General features: G+C 37.3%; 1 protein-coding gene across 1 annotated transcript in view; it reads left to right on the top strand.

Annotated features, from left to right (window-relative positions):
• Window positions 1–26,132, top strand: part of TBC1D9 (TBC1 domain family member 9) — a 116,101-nt gene that overhangs the window by 67,996 nt on the left and 21,973 nt on the right. The window contains exons 5-13 of the mRNA XM_031943129.1: window positions 34–295; window positions 1,384–1,591; window positions 8,553–8,759; window positions 10,624–10,797; window positions 12,959–13,109; window positions 19,095–19,309; window positions 21,223–21,340; window positions 23,616–23,901; window positions 25,898–26,027. Of these exons, the coding sequence (XP_031798989.1) occupies window positions 34–295; window positions 1,384–1,591; window positions 8,553–8,759; window positions 10,624–10,797; window positions 12,959–13,109; window positions 19,095–19,309; window positions 21,223–21,340; window positions 23,616–23,901; window positions 25,898–26,027 (1,751 nt within the window). The remainder of the gene's footprint in view (window positions 1–33; window positions 296–1,383; window positions 1,592–8,552; window positions 8,760–10,623; window positions 10,798–12,958; window positions 13,110–19,094; window positions 19,310–21,222; window positions 21,341–23,615; window positions 23,902–25,897; window positions 26,028–26,132) is intronic.

Below are 26,132 nucleotides of genomic sequence, written 5' to 3'. Positions count from 1 at the left end.
CTGCTGAAATTGTGCCCCACTCCCTCTGTTCAGCCAAGTTGGTGATCCGGTGGGTGGACATCACTCAGCTTGAGAAGAACGCCACGCTGCTCCTGCCTGATGTGATCAAAGTGAGCACCAGGTCAAGCGAACATTTCTTCTCCGTCTTCCTCAATATCAACGAGACATTCAAACTGATGGAACAGCTTGCCAACATTGCCATGAGACAGCTGCTGGACAATGAAGGTTTTGAGCAGGACAGATCCCTCCCTAAATTGAAAAAGAAATCGCCTAAAAAAGTGTCTGCTTTAAAACGGTAGGTAACGGAGACTTCCCGTCCAGCAGGTATTAAAGTCAGGAGACCTAGAGAGTGATATTATTATCATGTTTTTTTAGTAAGGGAGGGCAGCATGGTGTAGTAAACTGGAGAGCTAGCTTTAAAGCCAGGAAGGCAAAGGATCAAGTCCATCCTGTGACAGATGCTAGCTTTGTGATCCTGGTCAAGTCATTTAACGGTGATTCTAGGTTCTCGGTGCAAAGGTGCCATCCTGCATTGGTTTACCAATATATAACAGTTTACTGATCTACTCCCTATTTTTATGACTCTTCTCTATGTCTTCTTAGTGAGAAGGAATTAAAACTTTTTTTAATTGGTGAGAGGTAGATGAAAACTCTAAAACAAAAGAAGTTCCTTTCTTCTAGCATCAATAGAACTTTCTCAGATATAAAACAAAAAAAAAAAAAACAGACAGGAAAGTCTTTTAGAAAAAAAGTAGAGCGTTTCTAGTTCTCATTTCCCCAAAGGTCTTTTAGCATTTGGCCAAGACTGACTATGAAATTGTTGTGTAGATAACAAACTTTAATATTTTGAGAGATCTGTGGACTGCTTGAAATGGGCAATTCTCCCAGCACAGATTATAATACTTCCTATATTTTGCAAGACAGTTTTCACTTAAGTATTTTTCAGTTGGAGACCAATATCCAGGGAACAAATATCTACAAACCCAGTCAGTTTGGTTCTCCAAGATCACATGGAGAAGGAGAGAGAGAAAGAGAGACACAGAGACAGAGACAGAGACAGATAGAAAGAGAGAAAGAGACAGAGACAGAGATAGACACACAGAGAGAGAAAGACAGAGAGAGAGAGATGGAGTGATAAGTTGCAGAATTCACTATCATGACTTCCTTTTCCAGTGCTTCCTATTGGGGCAGACATTCCTGGTCCTTGCCATACTTTTCACCTGACTTGTAGCTAAATTCATCTATGTGCTGTCTTCCCTAATTAGAAGCTCCTTGAGGACACGGAAGATGTTCTTTTTTCTGTTTAGAGCTTCAGTCCTTGGCACATAATAAGTGCTTAATAATTGATTTTCCCCCATTCATTCTATTAATGTTGCTTTCCAGGGATCTTGATGCCAGAGCAAAGAGCGAGCGATACCGTGCACTGTTTCGCCTGCCCAAAGATGAAAAATTAGATGGTCACACAGACTGTACTCTCTGGACTCCATTCAACAAAATGCATATTTTGGGGCAGATGTTCGTGTCAACAAATTACATCTGTTTTACCAGCAAGGAGGAGAACTTGTGTAGCCTTATCATCCCCCTCCGAGAGGTGGGTGTCAATGGAAAAATATATAAGTATTTTAAAGGTTACCTTCGTAGCTTTAAAATTCTCTCTTTCTCTTTGTGTGTATCTCACTCACTCTTCCCCCCACTTTCTGTTTCTCTCTGCCTCAGTCTCTCTCTTTGTCTTCTTACTCTCTGTGTCTTTCTCTCTGTCTCTCTCACTCACTCTTCCCCCCATTTGCTGTCTCTCTCCCTCAGTCTCTCTCTTTGTCTCACTCTCTGTGTCTTTCTCTCTGTCTTTCTTTTTCTCTCTATCTTTTTCTCTGTCTCTCTTGATCTCTGTCTCTCTCAGTGCTCTTTTTAAAATCATTGATTGCCTGGCTTTGAGAATAGATTTAATCACAAATGGAATATTTTGGGTTACATAGTGTCACGTGAAATTAGCTCATGCCCAGGTTCACATTAATTGTCCTTATTCTAACTTTGGGTGTAATCTGACTCAGCCAGCATCCTTCTTCACAGAAAAAGAAATCCGAAAATGTAGGCAATATGGGCCAATGGAAAGACTGAGTGGCAAGAGACATAGATTCTAATCGATGTTTTCCCAGCTCACTATGTAACCTCAGGCATGTTCAAATTCTTGGTGCATTTATTTTCCTTTGTATACATTTTCTGCCTTTGTTTTGTTTATCTGCTGCAAAGAACATTTATTAAATGATCTTTGATTGCAAAATTCTGTGTTAAATCCAAAGTAAAGGTAAAAACAGCGCCTACCCTTAGGGGCTTACATTCTATCAGAGGGAAAGAATATGTTCACAGATAAGTCTAAATCATTTGAGAAGGAAGAGAGTTCAAATAGCCACACCAAGCAAGAGGTAGCCAGTAGGGTTTAATAGGTCAAGAGACTGCATGGTTTGGTGGAATGAGCACTGACTCTGGAGTCAAATCTGGTACAAATCCTGCCTTTGATTACTGCCTATGTCACCAAGGGGAACATCCTTCTGTGTTTTCATCTGAAAATTAAAGAGCTTAGACTAGTGGCTCTGGAGTCTAGATCTGGATCTGTGGTTTTATTATAGCTATTTAGAGCTGGAAAAAAAACCTCAAAGATTATCTTGTCTGACCCTCTCATCTTACAGAGGAGGAAACTGAGGTCCATAGAAAGGAAACAACTTATCCAAAACCCCCATAGTTTGTGAGTTCTAAGACTAAGATTCCATTTCAGGTCTTGCCACTACTTCATTGTGCCCTCAAATTCTTCCCAAAAATCATTTAACATCTTTGAAGCTTAATTTCTTCACGTGCAAAATGGGTAGGAATAATACTTGCAATGCCTACCTCGTGTGATTGTTGTAAAGAAAATGCTTGGTCAGTGGCAAAGGTCTACACGAACAAAGTTGTTACGTTGAAATATAAATGAGGCAGTATACTTGAAAGTGATTTGAAAAGTTTTAGAGATGCTAAATGGTATCATTTTTCAAAGCACATTGTATGCCTTGTCATTCACACATCACAACAACGAGATGAGGTAATTTCAGTTAGAAAAAGGTAAATGAAAATACTCCACTTCACCAAAGACTTCCAGTTAACATCTTCATTCATTCAATAAATATTTATTAAGCACTAGAGATACAGAGTCCTGCCCTCAAGGAGCTTACAGTGTACCGGAAGAGACAATATGAACAAATATATACAAAGTATTAAATGATAAATAGGATAAATAAATAGGAAAAAATTAACAGCAGAAGACATTGGAATTGGGAAAGATGGGAAAAGGCTTCCTTAGAATAGAGCTTCTTTAAATTTTTTTGCACTCCTTTTCATTAGAGAAATTTTTAAGTGATTCCAGAGATGTAGTTGTATAAAATAAATATACAAATCAAACATTTACTGATAATAAATTATAATTTTGTGATCCTCATATTCAGTTACATGACCCCCACAGGGAGTTGTGATCCATAATTTAAGCAGCTTTATTATAGTTTGAGATTTGAAGAAAGCCAAGGAGATCCACAATTGGAATGGAAAGGGAGTGGATTGGGCATGGGGACAGCCAAAGAGAGTGCCCTGAGCTGAGGGATGCAGTATTTGTGGAACAGTCAAGAGATCAGTGTCATCGTATTAAAAAGTATATGTTAGGGAGTAAATAGAAAGAAAGGAGGGGGCTAGGAATTTGAATGCAAAACAGAGCATTTTGTATTTGGTCCAGGAAGCATTTTAAGAAGCCCTGGGGTTTTTTGAGGAGTTTGTGTGACATGGTCAGACCTACATTTAGTGGCTGAATGGAATTGTAGTGGCTGAGTGGATTGTAGTAGGGAGATAATCGAAGCAGCTATTTCAGTAGTCCACCAGTGTGATGATGAGGGCTGATACAAGAGTAGAGGCAGTGTTGGAAGCAAGAAGAGGGCATCTTCAGGAAATGCTGCAAAGGTGAGATCGACAGGCAGTGGCAAGATCTTGAATATTAGGAGTTACAGTAAGGGATCCAAGATGACTGTTTTTCTTATTTTTTTTTTTAATGGTACACATCTTAAAACTGCTTCTCTAGAACCTGCATGATTCCCAGGCTACTGGTCTTTTCATCAGGCACCTAGAATCCCCATTAAATACTCACTCTATGCAGACCAGGATACCAAGTTCAGAATGTGGGATACAAAATATCTTACTTCCTAGGACTATATAGTAGATCTTTGGATCAAGGAGAGTTCCAACAAGACATCACTGTTGCCTTCAAAGAGAAAAATAAAGTCCCAGGGCATTCACTGTGTTGCCAACAGTAGATCTTTGGATCTTTGGATCAAGGAGAGTTCCAACAAGACATCACTGTTGCCTTCAAAGAGAAAAATAAAGTCCCAGGGCATTCACTGTGTTGCCAACATGTACCCTGTAATTACACACTGACACTGAGTCAATATTTAATGAAAAATATTTATTGAATGTTTTCCTAATATTGTAAATTAAGTAGGAATGTCCTGAGGGGAAAAGAGAAAGCCACTGTGGAAATAGGTCTATGTGTCATGGGCTAATTAATAAATGATTAAAATCATTCCTCTGTAAGATAGTGAGGAAACAAAGTGACATTAGTTTGAGTTGCCCTCCAGGTAGGTGCCCTCAGATTTCCCATCTCCTGTTCATCACATCATGGGACAGATTTCTTAAAACTGTTTCTCTGGACCCTGCATGATTCCCATGTTACTGGTCTTTTCATCAGGCACCTAAAATAAATAAAATAAAATAAAATGCCCAGTCCACTCAACTGTGTGCAGACCATGGTTCCAAGTTCAGAATGTGGGATATCACATTTCTCACCTCCTAGTACTATTTAGTAGAAATCCATTCCCTTTGAATGTTGGGTCACAGTAGTCTTTGAGTCAAGGGAAAGCACATCATGCTTATTTTATGAACTCACTACCTAAAATAGCATCTTTTTTACTTAGAGCTTTAGAAGTTTACAAAGCACTTATTTCATAATCACCTAGTAAAAGATAGGATATTTATCCCCATTATATAGTTTAGGAAACTGAGGCTGAGACATGATTGTGCTTGTTCTAAGAATAGCTGGTATCAAAGTCAGGATTCATATTGAAGTTTTCCATTTCCCAAGTTCAATACAGTTTCCATTACCTGATACTAATCAAGACCTGGCTGTTTATCATGTGGTCTGCAAATGTTGGAAAGAATTTCCTTGCACAAAGTAATACGTATCTGTGCATTTGAAAGGAATTGATATTTTGTTCTGTCCCAAAATGGATTCAGCTGCCTCAGGCACAATGAGTTCCTCATCACTGGAAATAATCAACAGGTGTTGGATGGTCACTTACTGGGATATTTTAGAGTAGGTTCATATTTTGAATAAGAGTTGGTCTAGATCAGTGATTCTCAAAGTATGGTCTAGAGAATCCTGGGGATCTTTGAAACCTTTTTAGAGGGTCTACAAATTCAAAAATAGTTTTTATTTCCAATATGGTAAATATCTATAAATATAACCCAGATAAACAAAAACGCTTTAGAGAGATCCTCAATAATTTTTAATAGGATAAAGATACTGAAAACAAAAGTTTGAGAACCACTGGTCTAGACCAAAACATACCCTACATTTAGAGTCTTCTTTGTTTTGTTTTTTTTAGGGTGAAATTGATTGTCTAAGTTAAGCTGCTACAAGTGGGTTCCATTAAACCTTTTTAAGAATACTAGAGTTAGGACTACAATATAACAAAAGAGAAAATAAAACCGATTTAGTGTATTTCACAATAACTAACCAAGAGATCTATGGGACGACCCTGAGAAATGAAACTATATTTTGAATGTAACTTTAAATGGCAAAATTCATTTCTGAATAAGACCTAGTGAGACATCTTTTGTTAACCAAATAGGAAAAAGTAGCTCAACAAACTTAAGTTATATAGTTATTGGGCCTGACAGTATAAATACAGTATTCTGTATCCACAGACCCTACCTCTGCATGGAATGGAGAAAAGTGATTTTCTCCATTCTTCTCCAAGGCCATTTAACCAGTAAATCATCTGGCTAATATATTAATATCATATCACTGGTCTTGATGATAATCAGAGATGTGAATTACAAAGTACTCTGTTTCTAAAGGGCTTAATGCAATTTTCATTGCCTATGGATTGTGATGAACATACTAAAAACAGTAGTGAAAAGCACTTAGCGTCCATTCTGAATCCACTTGAGTAAGCAGTGGTCACACTAGGATATTGCTAAGCTGGATGTGAGTGATAGGTCACTGTGTAAGATGAAATGTGTATCAAATAACTAACTGCCAGCTTTAGACTTCCAAAGACTAAATGAGAAGTTGCCATGGTGGCTTCCCTTTTGGAAACTGAGACAAAATGTTGACCTGGGGATTCTATAGTTTTTAGTGGTACATCGGAAAGAATTTTGGTTTTGGAGTCAGTGAAACTGGGATTGAATCCTGAGTCGGCCACTTAACCAGCTTCTGTATTTGTGGGCAAATCACTTAACCTTCCTTGACCCATCAGTCTCATCTATAAAAGGAGGGAAAGCATTATAGTAACCCTTAAGATCCTTTTCAGCTCTAAATCAGTAATCCTATGAACTCCATGACTATATATAATGGGCTAAAACAATAGCCACATATTAATCGCTGCTCAGAAGCCTTTGTGGGAGATACACCTGTTATTAATACCCTACTTTAAATGGATTTTATGACTATTAAAATTGGAATATTAGGGGTCTAGAAATTGCTTTTATCCAAATCCCCCTTGTATTGCTCATTAGGGTGCCATGAAGGAGTATTTATGCTGTTAGTTAAATTGTGTCCTATCTTCTTTCTCCCTACCCCCAGGCTAGGACTGATTCATCATTATAAAATAACAAGTTAGTTCTTGGGATGTGACCATTGTTTTTCATCTGTGTTTATTATTAACACAGTTTATCTTAAATTTCTACTATATTTAACTTATCTGTCAAAAGCAAACCTAGACACTGTAATCTGTTACCCACAGGATAATTCACCAAGGGGCAGATTCTTTCTGGCCTTTTTATCAAATTTGTATTCAGATAAATGGGGTGGTGATGAAAATTGTTGATTGTCTAACTTCATGTAGCACTTTTAAGGTTTTAAGATATAATCTCACAGTCCCCCTTTACAGAAGAGGAAATTAAAGGGCAGAGAAGTTAAGTGACTTTACTCATTGAGATCAGTCACAATAGGTGACTGTGGGGGAATTCAGCACCAGGTCTTCCTGGCTCCAAGGCTGACATTCACTCCATGACATCATGCTGACTTTTTATGTTGACTTTATGTAGAACTGTGACCTCTGGGTTTTGTGGGCGATTGATAAATATGCAGGTAGACCCTGCTGTGGGTCCTGACATTTCCCACTCAGGGATAACACAGTAGGATAACACAGGAGTCAAGGCAGACTCATGAACCATGCTGCCTTTCACATGGAAGTCTACAGAATCATTCAAGATCACCCAGGAATGGCAGAATAGCGACTTGGTCCAAGACGCTTTTCTGAATTCTGTTGAAAAAAAGATTAGAACAAAATGGATAATACTAAGGATTCAGGCTCAACCTTTCAAACTTCCTTTCTTGCTGAAATGAAAGTACAGAGATTATTTCTTCAGAAAACCCCATCAAAAATTCTTATAGTTTAACTGAGCAAAACATGCATGCTTCCATCCACACATCCATCCATCCATCCATCCATATGCAGATACAAATAAAAGAGAAAAGGAAATGAGCATTTCTATAGTATCTGCTATATGCCAGATACTGTGCTAAATGCTTTTTCAAGAAATATTTTTGTTGTCATTATCAACATCATTATTATTTATTTTATACGTGTGCATCTTCAGAAGCTCTTCCAGTAAACAAGTTGGCTTTTGCCCCCATGACTTGCTTTAGGATTTATTTTAATGCTCTAAGTAAAAGGGCTTTGCTATTTAGCCTGGTCCCCAGCTGACAAAAGCCCCCATTATAAACCACCAAACACAATCCTTTATCTCAGATCTGAAGCTGACTTCCCTCTTCCCTATGCTAGTCTTGTTCAAAAAAATAAAAAAAAACAGCCTGGTTGTGCAGACAAATGAGCACTTAAATTACACTGTGGCTGCTTGCGAATCGAGGTTTTTTGAGATGGGATGAGGGTGGGGAGGCTCTGTAGGAGAAATTGAGGGATTATTGATGTCCTGAAAACTCTTTTAGCTAAACTATGGTGTAGGAAACCAAGCAGTTTGTGAAGATCTTATTGTCATAGAAGAAACCTCAGTTCCTCTGTGCATAAAATCATTTAATGGAAACTCAGGTTTCAGTTGGAAAGAGTGAAAAATCTATCCCACTTTCAATTCCACGTTAAGATTGCTTTTTCTGCAATCGAGGTCACTGTCCAGTCCGCCTTAATAAAATGCACACATTCCACAGAATTGGACCATCCTGGGTGTTTCTCATTCTGTCCTCCCCCAGCACGATGCTGTCCGGGTCCTAAATTACTTAGCAATAACCTGTTTCTTCTCAGGTGACAATTGTGGAAAAGGCCGACAGCTCCAGCGTCTTACCCAGCCCCCTCTCCATCAGCACAAAAAACCGAATGACCTTTCTCTTTGCTAACTTGAAAGACAGAGACTTTTTGGTGCAGAGGATCTCAGATTTCCTGCAACAAACGACTTCCAAAATATACTTGGACAAAGAGATTTCAGGAAGCTGCAACAGTTCAGATGATGAGGTACGTGGGGAGCAGCCATGGGCAAAAGCCCAGAAGAACAGATTCAGAGCTGGGTGGGATTTTCAAGACCATTGCTTCTATTCTCCCTCACTTTGCAGTTGAGTGCACTAAGGTCCAGCATTTCTTCCAGTCACTAACTTCTGATTTATCTCGTGTGTCATGTTCTTGTGCATTGTGGTTAGTGGGTATGACTTTAAGCTGAGCTAAAATAACCACATCGCCTGATCCATAGGAGTCACACACAGCATCCCATTATGCCATCACTTAACTTGGGGAGACAGATTGCTCAAGCTGAGTGCCTCTCTCCCATGTAAAGCAGTGGTCCTTGATCATTTGTAACCATTTCTTCCCTCTAGTTTTTCCAGTTCTGCAAAAAAATTTACAGAGGAACTAACTAACATTCATCCCAAAGTTATCCCTCTCAAGACTTAGGAAACTACATTATATATATTTTTCCTTTATTAAAGCTTTTTATTTTTTCAAAGCATAAAATGGACAATTATTCAACATTAGCCCTCACAAAACCTTGTGTTCCAATTTTTCCCTCCTTTCCCCATGCCTTCCCCTAGATGGCAAGTAATCCAATATAGGTTAAACATGGTAGAAATATAAGCTACATTATTTTAAATAAGTAGGTTAAATTAACATAGACTAATGATCATATGGTTATAATTACCATGAACCTGAAGATAACTTTTTGCCAAGGAATCCTGGTGTGCCTATATTCCTTGCAGAAAGAATTCTCATTGGTCCTTCCCCTCCCGTTTCAGGGAAAAACTAGTGTAATAATGATGGCTCCCAATTGAGGCTAAAATCCAGATACATCCCCCCCATGATGTACACACTTTCATGCTTGGGAGAGATATTGCCTAGTGATTGGGCATTTTCCAAACTTTGTGAAACCATGACAGTTCAGAAATACACCCAACTTGTGAGTTTGACAGGTCCTGAAGGGATGACCACCTTCATTTGATGTCACCTGGATTCCAGGTGGGCTTTAGCGCCACAAACCTGTTTATCTTCCTGCCTACATTTCCCTTTTATCACTGTGTATTATTAGTCTCCCCTCCCTGCATCCTCTCCATTACATCTGCCAGCATACAGAATTTCAGGTCTCCTTGCACCTTGTTGAGTCAATTCAGTCCGGAACATATTTCTTGACTATTTCTTTGTACTCAGTGGGACTTAGTAACAAGAAGTTCAGAAAGGATGTAATTATTTCATGGTCTCACATATCAAATGCGGCCCAGCAAGGACCCCCAAAGATGGCTTTTAGGAAAGCAGCCTGTGCTCATTTGATGTCCTGCTCTGGTGTCTCATCCTGTTGAGCAGGCGACCTGGCGTTTTTGAAGGCTATGCTTAGTGAAGTAATGAATCCCACCAAATTAGAAAGGCTCTGACTTCAGACCCAACTGAAGACTTCACTGTGTTAGGTGTAAGCCATTTTGGCTGAATTCAAGGAATCATTATTATTATTATTATAAATATATATTTTTATTTATTTGTTTATCATATATAATTTAAATTTAAATAATGAATATAATTTATTTATATAATATATAATAAATAATATAATATGGAATATATTACAAATATACTAAATAATAAATAGATTTATAATTAAATTAAAATATATAAATAAATATTATCATTAAGGAACCTAATTAGAAAATTAGCTACAAGAGAAGAATATTTTCAGCTATAGCAACTCAAGAAGACCATTTACAGGCCTTGAGGAATTGCATTCTGTATCAATGGAGGGGAAGATGCTGATAAAGCATCCTTGATGTACTACAGTGGGATGTCTCCATGTGGATATGTGCTTATGAGAAGCTTTAGCACACGTGTGTTTCTGTATTGACAGGTGTACTCAAGACCAAGCAGTCTTGTTTCCTCTAGCCCTCAACCCAGCGTGAGCTCTGAGACCGATGGTGGTGAGCGCCAATTCAACCTGAACGGGAACAATGTCCCAACAGCCACACAGCCCCTGATGACCATGTACCGGCGGCGCTCTCCCGAAGAGTTCAATCCCAAATTAGTAGGTCCCTGGTTGGCTTTCTGTAATATGGCTTTTGAAAACCTGATTGTCTTAAAAGTTATACGTTGATGTGAGCTTCTTATTTAGATATCAATTTTCCTGTAAAGAAAAACATGTTAATTTCTAATTGTGAACATTGGCTTCACAGTGGGTTTCTTGAGATGGTGAAGAAAAAATGGGGGTTATTTTTTTATCCTTTATTTCAGTTTTGCATCTGAGTACAAGAATTTTATTGGTCTGTGTTTTTATGTATATATACATATTTATATGTCTATGTGTGCATAGAATTTACATAAAAACACATTTACTATATAAGCAAAAACTACACAATACATATGTAAAACACATATAACTATACATTTAAGATTATATTTTTAATTTTTTGTATTTTATGTACTTTTATTTTTATATTTTATTATGTACATATATATTACATAAATAAACATCAGTAACTAATGTTAAATAAAATATTGTATAAATATTAAACACACATGAATATTTAATAATTTTATTTATGTGTGTGCATAATAGCTCTTTTATGTAACATTTTAAGCTTTATAAAATGCTTCATACATAATTCTTTTAGTCCTTATAAAGAATCTCATGAGGTAAATAATATTATTGTCCTTATTTTATAGGTTATAACCTGGAGCTGACACAGGCTAAGCAACTTGTTTGTTGCTGTGCAATTAGCTCTGGAGGCAGGCTTTGAATTCAGTTCTTCCTTATTAGCGCTCTATCCTCTGTATTACCTTCCTGCCATGTTCACACCTATATATGTACAAATGTCAGTAGTCACCATGAGTGGATAAAAAAGCTGGCCTTGGAGTCAGTATGATTTGAATTCAAGGAATATACTGGCCGTGTAACCCCGGGCTAACCCCCTTCTGTGTCCTGGGCAGCTCTCTAAGACTATAAGTTGTGAAATAAATGTTGTTCTATATGATCAGGGGAATTCCCAAAACCAATGAAAGCCAGAATTTACCTCTATCCCCAACAGTATATTCATATCAGTTCATTTCAGTGTCTTAGTGACATTGGATTCTCCAGGGTTAGGTTAGCAGAATACCAGCACAAAGTCAGGCCAGTTCAGGAATAGGCTCTTGATCTCTGTCACCTGAGAACAGGGACAGCTAAATCAGGTTGGCTCACCCCCAGAAGGTTGATTTCCATAGAATTTTTTTTTTGGGGGGGTGACCATAGCAATTTATGAAGATTCCTTGGTGAACCATCGGTGTGAGTGTAGGGTGAGTGTAGATACCACTATCCCTGAAACCACAGATGTCTTAATATATTCGGATAATGATTTGGAGGAGAGAAACAGAGACAGAGATGGAGAAACAGAAGAGACAATGATGGAGAGACAGAAGAGGCATAGATGGAGAAACAGATGGAGAGATGGAGAGATAAAAGAGAGATGGAGAAACAGAAGAGTCAGAGATGGAGAGATGGAAAGACAGAGATGAGGAGAAAGAGAAGGGGAAAAAAAGATTTAAATACCAGAGTTCCAATCCTGGTTCTTTCATGGAATTATGTGGACCATGATTAAATTCTTTAGATCTCTGAACCAACAGATATATCACCATCTATAGCATTTATCTCCCAAAAGTTGTTTCTTGATGCTCAAAGGAGATTAATGTCTATAAAACAACATTTTATAAAACTCCAAGTAGGATATAAATGTCTATTGTTATTGTGATGTATTTTCTTAAATTAATCTGCAAAGACCTTGGGGAGCTACTGGTAAGGCCAAATAAATGAATGGAATCAGCATTATTACTCATCCTACATGGAGCAGAAGAGTAGGGACAGGGAAAAACATAAATACAGGTACCCACTGACATATTAATTCATTAGGAAATTTAATCCTAAGAAATCCCTGGCTAGTTTTTTACTTCTTATATCTTACTGTCCCTGTGACTTAGCATTTTTAGCGTGTTCCTTTCTTTTCACCACGAATGATTCCTCTTGATTTTAATTTTAGCTCCTTTCCTGCAAGAATCACTTACCTAGACAGCTGATCTGACTCAGCCACCAACGATTTCCCTCCCCCCATCTCCCACTCTATCCAAAAGGGAGGATTCTGGAGATCCCTTTAGATATCCACATGGCATCTAGTTTTCCATCTGTAATGTAGTAATATTTTCCCAATTGCTTTTAGGCCAAAGAATTTTTGAAAGAACAAGCTTGGAAGATCCATTTTGCCGAATATGGGCAGGGGATCTGCATGTACCGCACTGAGAAAACCCGAGACCTGGTGCTAAAAGGCATCCCAGAGGGCATGAGAGGGGAACTCTGGATGCTGCTTTCAGGTGAGCATCTTGGCTTGTCTTGATTCCCAAACAGGGTTTTTCTTAGAAGTACCTCAGCCCAACCTGATGTCTAGATGGGAACCCAATGCTCAGACTTCCTCCAATTCTTAAAAGTAACAAAGCAAAACTATTACTTAAAATAGCCAAGGACCTGACTCAAATCTACCCTTTTGTTTCAGTCAGAGTCTGATTTGAGAGTCTCTGCAATATTTACCCCCTTGCCTTCTTTTTATAGAAAGAGCACTGGGATTTGAAAGTTCAGAGAACCTTTTCTAACCTTCCCATGATATTCCCCTCAACAGATTTAAAATATTTAATTCAGTTCAGTTCAACACGCACTTATTGAGTACTGCTTTTTTGCCAAGCACTTTGCTAGGGGTCAGGAAATACCAGAGCAAAAATTAACAGCCATTCCCCTCTAGGAGTTTATATCCTCCTGGGAGGAAATAAAGTATACATAGAAAAAGTATGTCCAAAATGAGTAGAGACAAAGTATTTTCTTTGGGGAGCATCAACAATTTGGAAGATTTAGGAATGACCTCGTGGAAGAGATGGTTCCTATAAAGAAAATTAGGGATTTTAGGATGCTGAAGTTATGAGAGAGAATATTCCAAGCCTACACATACATGTCTTCTCTACAAAGGCACAGAGATAGGCCATTGAATGTCATGTGCAGGGAGCAACAAATTAGCCTAGTTTGGCTGGACGAAGAAATAGTAAGAAACAATTCTTTCTGATTTGGGAAATTGAGAATATTTTACCAGAAGTTCAAGTCTTGGGTTTTAAAAGTGAGTATTTACTTTATTAATATTGTCCTTTTCAGTCCTTAGCTCATTCTCTTACTTTGACTAATGTAGATCAGGGAGTAACCTATTTTATATTTTCAGGGGGACTTGATTTCTGTCATTTTCCAATGCCCCAAGCAATACCTTCTCTCTTCTTATTCTTCCACTCTGACTTAGATGTTCTTGAAGCAAGAATTTATTAAGACTTTATTTCTTAGCTCTTCACTCAGGGGAATCCTCACTTTTCCCCTTGGAATACTCTGGTTGTTGATACTTAGACATGCTATTCTTCTGCATGAATCTATGGAACTTACCTTTCTTGTCTATGAAACTAGAAGACCCTCAAGGTAGCTCTTGAGGTTCATTATGAGATTCTACAAACCCAAAATATCTTTTATTATCGACTTTCCATCCAGGCTCTATTGAAATGAAATTTTCTTGAAGTGAGGTTTGAATCCTGCTCTGTCACTTACTTCCTCTATGACCTTGAACAGACTATTTAACTATTTTGGGATCTCATTTTCCTTCTCTGTAAATATAGGGCTTTAAGCTAGATGATATCTGAGGTATGATATGCTCTCTCATTTGTTTTCTATCATGCTCCATGTTCTTTCCATTTCCCATTTTTTGCAAGGATGGAGACAACCATTGAGTCCCCCACCACATCAGTTTCTAACACAACTCAAGATCTCTTGATAATCCTAGCATTCCAGATTTGGTTTCCACTTACAAATCACAGGGTAAATGCCCAATTGTCTGCCAGGTGGTCTGATTCTGTTCTCATGAGTATATTAAAAGATGAATTGGATGTCAAAATAAAAAAAAAATGTATTTCTGGTTGACTTGTAGCAAGTTAACAACTTGAGAGGCTGAAATAAAGGTTCTTCCTAAAGGTTCTCCATATATAGAACAAAGCAATAAATCTATTTGAATGGATTAAGGTGAGACAGGATAGGCTCTGGCTCCATTCTTTTCCTTTCCTAGGCTATAGAATAACTTTCCCTTGACTGAGAAACTGTTAGTTTTTTTGTTAAAGTTCAGTACATAGGTCAGTATTGAGCAGCAAGGTGTCAAGGAGTGCCAGTCTTGAAGTCAAGAAAAAGATCATTCAAGTCAAGAAAAAGGAGTCAGAAAGACTCCTATCCCCAAGTTCAAATCTGGCTTCCGACACTTATAGAATGTATGCCCTGGCAAGTCACTTAATCCTATTTGCCTCAATTTTCTTATCTGAAAAATGAGCTGGAGAAGGAAATGACAAACCACTCCACTCCACTGTCTTTGCCAAGAAAAGTCTAAAGTGCTGTCATGAAGAATTGGACAGGATTGAAAAAACATAATCCATTTAGATAATGTCCATTTAGAGAGTGAAGAGATTAGGGGAGAAAGAAAGATGAGAATTAAGAGTTCTAATCTTCTCCTCACTTCCTGGATTCTTATATTTTCTTTAGAAAGACTATCTAGTATGGAGGTAGAAAAAGTCCAAATCCATATTTACACCATCAAACCCCATTCCAAAGACATCCATGATCACTTAGGACAAAGTCATAAACTATTAAAAATGAAGACTTTGGCATTACTGGTCCACAGTTTAGACTCAGATACCTGGACAAAATACTTCCTTATTCTTCCTATTTCTTTTTTGACATAAATGCAGAAGAAAATAGACTTTTATAACAATAATCAGAAAAAATATTATTATAATTATTGAATCTATTCTCCATGAGATAAAGCTTTCTCTTTCTCCTTATCATACACTGGTTACTAATGTCCATAAAACTGAAGATGCTTGCTGGCCATTCATCAGAGTAATAATAATCCAAATTGCTGAATTTGTTTAGAAGAATGAAATTTATCAACTCCAACAAGTCCCAAGTAGATTTCTTTTTAAATTTGGATCTAAAAGTGATCACAAGTGCCAAAGCTAATAACTTGTCAAATGATATGGAAAATCAAAGGGTACTCCAGGGTATACCAGAGAATACAACAGAACCCACAATTTGCCTAGAATTAGGAACTAAATAAATTCAGGAAGTAGAGTGTTGATAAAATGTAAAGTATTTGAAGCATTTTTCAGAAGCAGAAAGTTTTGACTTGTTTAAAATGAGACAATTACTTTGAAAAGATTTATTTGGTTTTGATCTGCTTTATACCACTTCATTCCACACCACCCCATTTATATGCCTTTGGTTTTCATTATGTAAGAATGAGATGGGCATAGGTTCTCATTCAAAAACAGTTTTGGGAAAGTAAATTTGGTGCTCTAATTAGTAAGCAAGGACCTAGAGGAGATACGTGATAATCCATTTTTCTCTCTGTTTCTCAGTTTGGAGGAAACGACTTGGGTAAAGAGCAAATATGTCTCCCTGCTAGGGAAAGTAATGCAGTGGGGTGATATGGTATAGAAGACATGGTTTCAATACCTGCCTCTGATACCTACTGACTTTGTGAGCCAAAAAGAGCCATTTAATTTCTCAATGACCTCGGACAACTCTTAAAACTTTAAAACTATAAGGAGTTTCTTATTTGCATTGGTGGAGGGATAGGGTAGTTAGGTGTCACAGGGGATAAAGTGATAGTCCTGGAGTCAGGAAAATCTGAATTCAAATCTGGCCTCAGCTATATGTTAGATGTGTCACCCTGCACAAGTCACTTAAACCTTTTTGTCTCAGTTTCCCCATCTATCAAATGAGCTGGAGAAGGAAATGGCAAACCACTCCAGAATTTTAGCCAAGAAATCCTTAAATAGGGTCATGAAAAGTTGGAGATGACTAAAAAGACTGAACAATAATACTTGGTCGAGGGAGTTTCCACATTGGGAGTCCAGAGGTCCAGTCCTTCACTTCCAATAAAAGTGGGTATAGCTTGTGAAAAGAACACTCTTCTGGTGCTTAAAAGAAGCCTAGTTTTTACATCTATCCTTTCCTTCAAATTTAATTAGCTAGTATCCTTAAGACAAACTTCATTTCTTTAATCATTTTACTAAAGTTCTTTGTTGCTAGGTTTTCTGGACACGCTACAAGAATTAAAAATTCTCCTATAAGTAATTAATAGCTCTTAGACCAGTATCAGGTTTGAAGTTGAGCCATTTTCAGTCATGACCCATTTGGGATTTTCTTGGCAAAGATGCTAGAGTGATTTGCCATTTTCTTCTCTGGCTCATTTTACAGATGAGGAAACTGAGGGAAATAGGATTAAGTGATTTCCCCAAAGTCATCCAACTAGTAAGTATCTGAGGCCACGTTTGAACTCAGGAAGATGAGTCTTCTTGACTCTAAGATTGATATTCTACTCACTGTCCCACCTAGCGGCCCTTCAGTATCAAGTTACCATTGTCCAGTTGGCTTTTCCCAATAGAAGGCAATGATAGATCACTACTGCTTTCATTGACCATATGGAGATTCACATGCACAGGACCAGTGTAAGGAGTAGGTAGAGTAATTGGCTATCAAGATAAAGTTACCAGAGAAGAAAGGTCAAGGATGTCAAAAAGTAGGAAAATCTCTCATCACTCCGAAAATGAGAAGACCTAGGATCTGAAAGCCAGCTCTCCCACTGATCCATTCACTAAGTTTGTGCAATTCACCTCATGTCCCTGAGCTAGAGTCACATCTGTCAAATGAAGGGATTTGATTTGGTGACCTCTGAGGTTTTCTTCAGTTATAACTAACGTTCTCCACTTTCAATTCTATTCATCCGAGGCAGAGCTGGCTTGTTTCTGTCTTCAAGAGCTTGCTGCTTTGATTTCCTCACAATTCAATTTTTTCTATTATCATAATAGCATTTACAGAGCACTTTAATATAAATTTATATAATATATATAAAATAAATAAATATAAAATGTAATATAAACTTAACAAATAACACATATATGCAGTATATAAATAAATTAATAAACATACTTTTTAATAAACATTACTTCATGGATAAGAGACAAAGTTGAAATAGCAGATAGAAGGTCACATTTGGCATCCTGAAGAGTCATATCTTACCTCTGACATATCTTAGCTATGTGACCCCAGACAGATCTCTTAACCTTTAAATACCTCTATCAACACTGTAAGATTTAGTGACAGTATGAATAGATGGAATGAAATCATCCACATGAGAAATTCCCTTTGCAAAGTTAAAGTCCCTTCCCCTCCAAAAAAAAATGTGCATTGGAAATACGAAGTTAAAAAAAAAACCCTCTCCAAAAAAGAGACAAAAAAGACCCCAACCCATTTAGTTTCTACCCTCGAGAACCTTCTATCTGCTGCTAGTATATAAATCTGTTGGGGATAAGCTCCATTCTTAAGCCCTTATCAGCTAACATTTCACATGCCATTTTTTGATAGTTAGCCATTTGGTTAAGACCTGAAGAACAGGAGTTCAGTTTACTCTGCCTGAGAAAAATGGGCATCACAGAAATTTGAGATTTAGAAGGGATTTCAGTGTCCACTTGGTCCATCTCCTTTTTCCAGAAAATAATTTCAATTATCTTACACCTAGCAAGTTGGGATTTTGCCTTAAAAGGTCTCTGAGAAGGGGGAAACCTACCAACAGCATCTCACATCTGGAAGGCTCCCGTTGTTGGGAAATTGTTCCTGCCAGCATGTCTTTATTGATCTCTTTCCATCATTCTTTTACAACCAAGAGTTTACCAAAAAAACTCAATCCCACATCAGATACATGAAGGGAAGTCCTCATCTGTTTCTCTCTTTTCCCTACCCATTAGCTCTTTTTCTAGGCTAAAGATGCCCAGTTCCTTCCACTGAATCTCATGTGACATGAACTGAAGGTACTAGGGTAATGATGTCAAACTCAGATAGAAAGCATTCCCTAAGCACTGCAGGCTTTGGATACCTGTACTAGGGGGACAAAGATTAGTTTGGAAACTCCTTGGAGACTGGCTGTATTTTGCCTCTTTTTGTATCCCCCAAAGCACTTAGCATTGTACCTGGCACCTTGCAGGCACTTAATAGTTTCTGATTGATTACTAAAAGGGAAAGTGGGCTTCCTTTATGGACAGCTCTAGTCAAAAGTATAACATCTGAGCATCCTTCACAAGATATCATTCTTTTTCTTAAGAATAAAGAATTTATGTGGAACATTAGGAAACCAAAGTGGGGAGTTCCTGAGATTAAGAAAGCAATCCTAGTGGAATGAAAGGAAATTGTTCCCACTTAACTGCCATGTTTGATGATGTTGGGACTATTCCTAGGAGCCATCAATGAGATGGCCACCCATCCTGGCTATTATGAAGATCTGGTGGAAAAGTCTATGGGAAAGTACAACCTTGCCACCGAGGAGATTGAACGAGACTTGCATCGGTCCCTCCCGGAACACCCGGCTTTCCAGAATGAAATGGGCATTGCTGCTCTGAGAAGAGTGTTAACGGCTTATGCCTTTAGAAACCCCAACATAGGATATTGCCAGGTAAATTTGAGATGTTCCCTTTAAGTCACTTATTGGTTTAATAGAGAGAAGTAAAGAGATCCAGTGGGTGTTATGGAAAGAATTCACAACCGGTAATCAAGAGACCTTAGTTCTATCCCTGCTTCTAACTAGCTCTGTGATCTTGGGTACATTCTATCCTTTGATCTTGGTTTCATCATCCATAAAGTGAATTAGTTGGTCGATTAATTCTTTTCTAAAACTTCTCCCTGTATTAAAAGCCAGTAATTCTAAAAACTGAACCAGAATAAGCAGATTGATAGCACAGGGAAAAAACTGTTTAATTTTTTGGGGAATTTTGTGTTATTCTTTCTAGAAAACAGATTGTTAGTCATTTTATGTCACGGATTCTTTTTAGCAATAGGAGAAATCTTCTTTTACTAATTCTTTGCCTATGTTCATAATGAAAGAAATGCTAAATTTAAGAGAGTAGTGTGAACAAAAAATGTAAATTTTTTAATGTAATTAAAAAAAAATTTCCTATTGAAGTTCATGGGTCTTCCAAAATTTTTCCACAGGCCTTGTGGGGGTTTATGGACCTTAGGTTGGAAATCCCTGTTCTAGAAGATCCTAACATAATTTAATTAGCTTCTAATAAAAATGGAACTCAATTAAGGTATACAGAGCCTGGTATACTGAAAGACTCAATGCTAAAAATCCTATAAAAATTCTTTTCTACTACAGAGTCATAGCTAGATATTCTGGGGACTAGGATAAGCACCTGACAAGCCCTGAAATCAACTTTTAAAAACAAAGCTTAAAAAAATAAAAATAAAAACAAAGTTTTGAGGTTCTGTTGAGATGGAAATTCTGGAGAGAGACTTAGAACCTTGGGATAAAAGCAACCCTGTGGAGAGAGATAGTATCTTTCTATTTTGGGGAGTTTCTCTTGTTAAATTAGGTGTCAAGCATTTTTGTTTCTAAAATTGCTATCATTGGTACTTTCTAAATTTAAATTTAGCACATTTGCATAAAGCTCACTTGTCCTGCCCTACTTAGGGTTCTGCTCATATAGTACCTTGGGCAAGTGATCAGCTACCTTTGGCCTGAAGATCCTTATGGACAGAGGTCCACCAATCACTTCCCAGGGCAGCTTGGTCATTTGGAAACAATTGTAATTACTAGAAAGTTTTTACTGACATCCACACTATAAATGCCCTTCAATTTAGCTGCTGGTTTGGCTATTGGAAGCCGATCAGAACAAAGCTAATACATTTTAGGACTGTCATGTCTTTCCCTAAATCTTTTCTTTTCCAGACCAAACATTCCCCCCCACCCCCACCCCAAATTCCCATTTCCTTCAGCTGATGCTCATATATATCTGTAACACTGCAGGCTCCTCTGAACTCTTTTCAGTAAATGAGAAATCACTTAGGACACATTTTAAACCGTTTATTTTATCCAGCCAGATGAAACAATGGCTGGCAGTGTTACTTAGGAATGCTTTTGTTTTCAATTTTCCTTTTGCTTTCCTTAGTTACTACATTTCATACAAAATAAGAGCTTCTATAGAGCCTTTGGGTCCAGGGTAATGGAAATTATGACAGCTGAGCAAGAAGAAAGGGAAAAACTGACCTCACCTGGTTATACTGAACCCACTCCATCATTAAACAATCATTTAAGAATGAAGCCTTGGCTGCTTATTTTGGGGAGAAAGCATTTGAATTGTAATTATATTTTGAGAGCTTTTCTCCAGGTATCCAGTCACAGCAAGCATGATGGAAATAAGTTACCTGGAAAGTACCCACTTGACTTTTGAACCAATGAAATACCAATTCTGTGTTTGCTGATCTTATTCTTCCCACGCCAGTTCTACCCCTGCCTCTTCCCACCAAAAAAAAAAAAAAAAAAGTCATCATTTTTCATCTTATAATTTTTTAAATTAATTTTTCTAGGCAATGAACATTGTAACCTCAGTGCTGCTTTTATATGCAAAAGAGGAAGAAGCCTTCTGGCTGCTGGTAGCTTTGTGTGAACGGATGCTTCCTGACTACTACAACACCAGAGTTGTCGGTATGTGTGAGTGGGATTTAAATTTGGCCCTCTTGATACCCAGATGGTGTTATCTAGAGCAAAGCTTCTTAAACTGTGGGTTGCCACCCCATATGGGGTCATGTAACTGAATGTGGTAGTCATGAAAACTTTGGCAACTGTAAAAGGTATCTAAGATTTAATCCTTTTTTAAAAAAATAAACAAGAACATCCATTTTATCAGTATACAAATTTGCTTTTATCTTTAATAAATAACAAAATTATATGTCAATCAAAGAATTATTTTAAAATAAATTTCTTTTTGATATATCATAAGTAAATGTTTGATTTGTATACCTATTTTATATACCTATATACCCAGGTTGCATAAAAATTTCTCAGGCAAAAAGGGGTCACAAGTAGAAAAAGTTTAAGATGCTCTGTTCTCGAGCAGTGTCCCTCATGGACCTAATGTGACTCTAGTGCCATATTCCTATTCACCAGTGACCAAAGAAATCATAAAAGAAAACATATCTAATGACTTGAATCTAAAAAAAATGATATGATATGAGCCATAACTAGGCTGTGACAGTGGCACTTTATCCCAGGGCTTCAAAACTAAGATTCTGACAGCCTTTAAAGCCCGACAACAGTACAAACAACTAAATTTTGGACCCAGTTAGCAAATATATTAGTTAAAATAGGAGAATACAAAAGGTGCCCAGACCTCAAATGAACCCAAGTCCCATACAAAAGGTCAAGTGTGGTTTCAAGAGTAAGTATCCTTATTTGAGAAATAATTATTTCTTTTTAAGAAGTCTGATGGGAAGGTCCATCCTTCAAGAAGCTACAACAGAAATTTTGATAATATAAATGTGATATTTATAACATGATATAATATATTACAAATATAAAATGATAAAAATAAAACAAATATAAAAATATAAATGAGAAATGTAAATTAAAAAATATATATAAGTAAATGATAATAAAAAATATCTAAAGAACCAGAATAAAGAAAGTGTTTTTTGCTGGAGGACTGTGAAGTACCAGTAGGGTCAGTAAATTTTAAATTTTAAACGAAATAAGAATGAGTTAAAAAAAGACAATATATGGGGGTTGTTTATATTTTTAAAATGTAATAGACTGTACAATGTGATTTTAAGAAATCAATTGTACAACAAGCTCTTTAACAAATATATCCACAACTACTTTTTGCTGTTTTTCAGTCTGCTCTCACCCAACATCACCAAAAGAATATTGGTGTCAGAAAGATGGGCCTTGCATCAGGGAGCATAATGAGAGGTCCAATCAGAGCCCAATTCATTTATTGAATATGCATTTATTAAATGCCTATCAGTATCTGATAATCTGATAAACTCTGAGCAAACAAAAACAAAAACTAAATAGCTTCTCCCCTCAAGGAATTAACAGTTTCTTGGGGAAAACAATGCATACATAATTAAATAAATATAAAGTTAAAAAAAATAGCTTCTTAGGGAAAGTAATACATACATACTTAAACAAATACAAAGTAAAAAAAATTTATAGTTTCTTCGGGAGAACAATATATAGATACTTAAATAAATACAAAGTAAAAAGATTAATAGTTTCTTGGGGAAAACAATATGTACATAAATAAATACAAAGTAAAAAAATAATAGTTTCTTGGGGAAAACAATATATATATATATAAATAAATACAAAGTAAAAGGGGTAGACCAGAGGTCTTCAGGAAAAACCTTGTAGAGATATTATCCTACCATTCTCCTAATCTGGAATGGACTCAAATTACCACGTATCTGCTAATCCCTTCCCATGGACTGTGTACTGATGGGCTAGCTCAAAAGGCCCCCAAATCCAGCTAAGGATAGGATTGACCTGGCAAGATAATTTAATTATTTGCATATTTATTACTAATTATTTATTTAATTATTATACTTTGCTTCATACTTCAGTTCAAACTCATTAACTCATTTTTCTAACAATCTTCATTTCTAGCATAGCAATGGGAAGAAAAGGATATGGATGTCACCAGTGGAAAAGATGCAGCCAAAACTAATTAAAAGAACAATTCATTGACAATCTGAACTAAAAGGCAGAGTTGGAAAGACAAGAAAACCTGCCTATCAATCTAGTTGAAAAGGAAATATGAAAATCATGAATTCAGAGAAGTTTAGTGTAGCAAGGAAATTGCATTGTCCCTTCATATTACTAAATTAAATCCATTTGAATGGTTTTTTTTAGAGAGAGAAATATATATATTTGAAAATATATTTGACTTAACTTCCCCTCTCTCTGCTGACCTGTCTTACAGGAGCATTGGTGGACCAGGGGGTTTTTGAGGAACTAGCCCGAGACTATGTCCCCCAACTGTATGACTGCATGCAAGATCTGGGGGTGATTTCCACCATTTCCCTATCTTGGTTCCTCACACTGTTTCTTAGTGTGATGCCTTTTGAGAGTGCCGTTGTGGTTGTTGACTGCTTCTTCTATGAAGGAATCAAAGTGATTTTCCAACTGGCCTTGGCTGTGCTGGATGCCAATGTGGACAAGCTTCTGAACTGCAAAGATGATGGGGAAGCCATGACTGTTTTGGGGAGGTACTTATCACTACTCTCAGATCTCTCAAGTCCTCTTCCCTTTTCCACATTCTGTCCACTCTCACTGTCTGTCCTGCAAAAATGGGGTTCCATTTTCCTCCTCAATGTCTTTGCCCAACTTGGTCACCCGTGCCTGGAATTCTCCTTTCTTCCTTGTAGAATCCTAATCTTTAAAGCTCACTGGGCCCTGAGCTCCCCAATTTTTAGCACTCTCCCCTTTAGATAACTCTGTATTCAGAATTTACATTTCCATATCAATATTGTATTCCGCTAAAATGTAAGTTCCTTGAGAGCAAGCTCTTTATTTAGCTCCTCCCTGTTTAACATTTTTATCCCTATTTTCAATAAACATCTTTATCAAATTTACTAAAAATACAAAGACTGGGAGAAGTAATTAAAGCACTAGATGACAAAATCAAAATCCAGAGTGCATTAGTAAATGAGAGCTGTTTTTGGCCCGTGGCTTAAACATAATTTTGATTTTCATAAATAAATTTTTATTGTATTTTAAAATGTAAAAAAAAATTTTAGTTCAAAGGTATTAGTTTGTTAATCCTCTATATTAGCACCTAGGACTGAATCAAATGAGATCAAATTCAACAGAAATAAATGATACAAATCTAAAACAAATTAACTGTACAGGTATAAGATGGGGGAGTATGGTTGGATAAGTTTTTCTGAAAAATATCTGAGGATTTTAGAGGGCTGCAAACTCCCCATGAGTCAGCAGTAAGTTGATACACACTGTAGAACAGGATAGGTTACGGGAATTAAGAAGTGAAAATCTCCCTCTGCTCCCCTCTAGTCATAAGAGAAGGCTCACATGAACACAGTGAACTATGTTCAATTTGAGCACTGCAGTTTAGAATGGGCATTGACAAGCTAGATGGAGAATATTTGCAGAAGGCACCTAGGAGGCTGAAGCTCTTGAGTCTGTCTGATAAAAGAATTAGCTGAAAGAACTGGGCTAGGGAAGAGAAGACTTAAGAGTGGACATGATGGTTTTCTTCAAGTATCTGATAAGGCTGTCATGTGGAAGATGGATCAGGCGTGTTTGGTTTGGTCCCAAAAGGCAGAGCTGGGGACAGTGGAGGAAAGTCGAGAAAACATGAATTTGGCTTGAAAACAGGAAAAAAATATCCTTATTATTAGAGCCATTCAGTGGCCTGAGGTACCTCAGAAGATAATCAGTTACACACCAAGTACATCGGAGATATTTAAGCAGAGATAGGATGACCAATCACTGACTGTTGTGTTGGGTATTTTTCATTGTTGTATAGATTAAATGGCATAGCCACTGAGGATTCTTTACAAGCTAAAATTCTGTGACTGTTTTTATCCTTTTACTCAACAATACCAGGCACACAGTAGGTTCTCAAGAAATGCTTGTTTATTGACTAAAGGCAGGGACTTTTTTGTTTCTGTCTTTGTAGTGTAGTTCCTGTGCAAAGTAGTCTATGTTTGATGGTGTATTATTATTATTAAGCCCTTCTATGTGTCTTGTACTGTATTTTTTTTTAAAGGGGGGGATGGTGAATGTTGAATTAGGTGACCTCTAAGGTGGACAGAGCACCAACCTTGGAGTCTCGAGGAGCTGAGTTCATATGTGCCCTCAGATACTTAACACTTTTTAGCTGTGTGACCCTGGGCAAGTGACTTAACCCTAATTGGGAAGAAAGGAAGGAGAAGGAAGGAAGGAAGGAAAAGAAACCTAACTATAGATAGTCTTTTGGGGGTCTTTTTTCTCCATTTTTTTGCATATTATTTTCTGTGTTAATTAAATTGAGCCTCAGACTAGTGTTTGCTTCCACTTACGTCAGAAGATCTGTTTTCATATGCATTTCAGCAGCATCACATACCTGTGGGAGATGCTTTTTAAGGTAATTTGTTGCTCTTGGTGCACTGAGCAATTTTATAGCAAGAACATCCATGTAGTATGTGCCAGCAGATGCCTGGGTCTCTTCACAGCCTCTGATTGATTGGTGTCTATCCGCAGGTACCTGGACAGTGTGACCAATAAAGATAGTACCCTGCCTCCCATCCCTCACCTTCACTCCCTGCTCAGTGATGATGTGGAACCTTACCCAGAGGTGGATATTTTCAGGCTCATCAGAACTTCCTATGAGGTAGGTGCCATTTGCCAAATCTCTGAAGTCAGCTAGAAATAGGAGACAGCTTGCATGTGGGTTACTCGGGGCCATTGTTAACCCAGGAAGCATGAACTAGGTCTG

This window comes from Sarcophilus harrisii, chromosome 6 (genome assembly GCF_902635505.1).
Source record: "Sarcophilus harrisii chromosome 6, mSarHar1.11, whole genome shotgun sequence".
NCBI classification, from domain to species: Eukaryota; Metazoa; Chordata; class Mammalia; order Dasyuromorphia; family Dasyuridae; genus Sarcophilus; species Sarcophilus harrisii.
The sequence above is the reverse complement of the archived record's forward strand: the minus strand, read 5'-3'. Positions and strand labels throughout refer to the sequence as shown.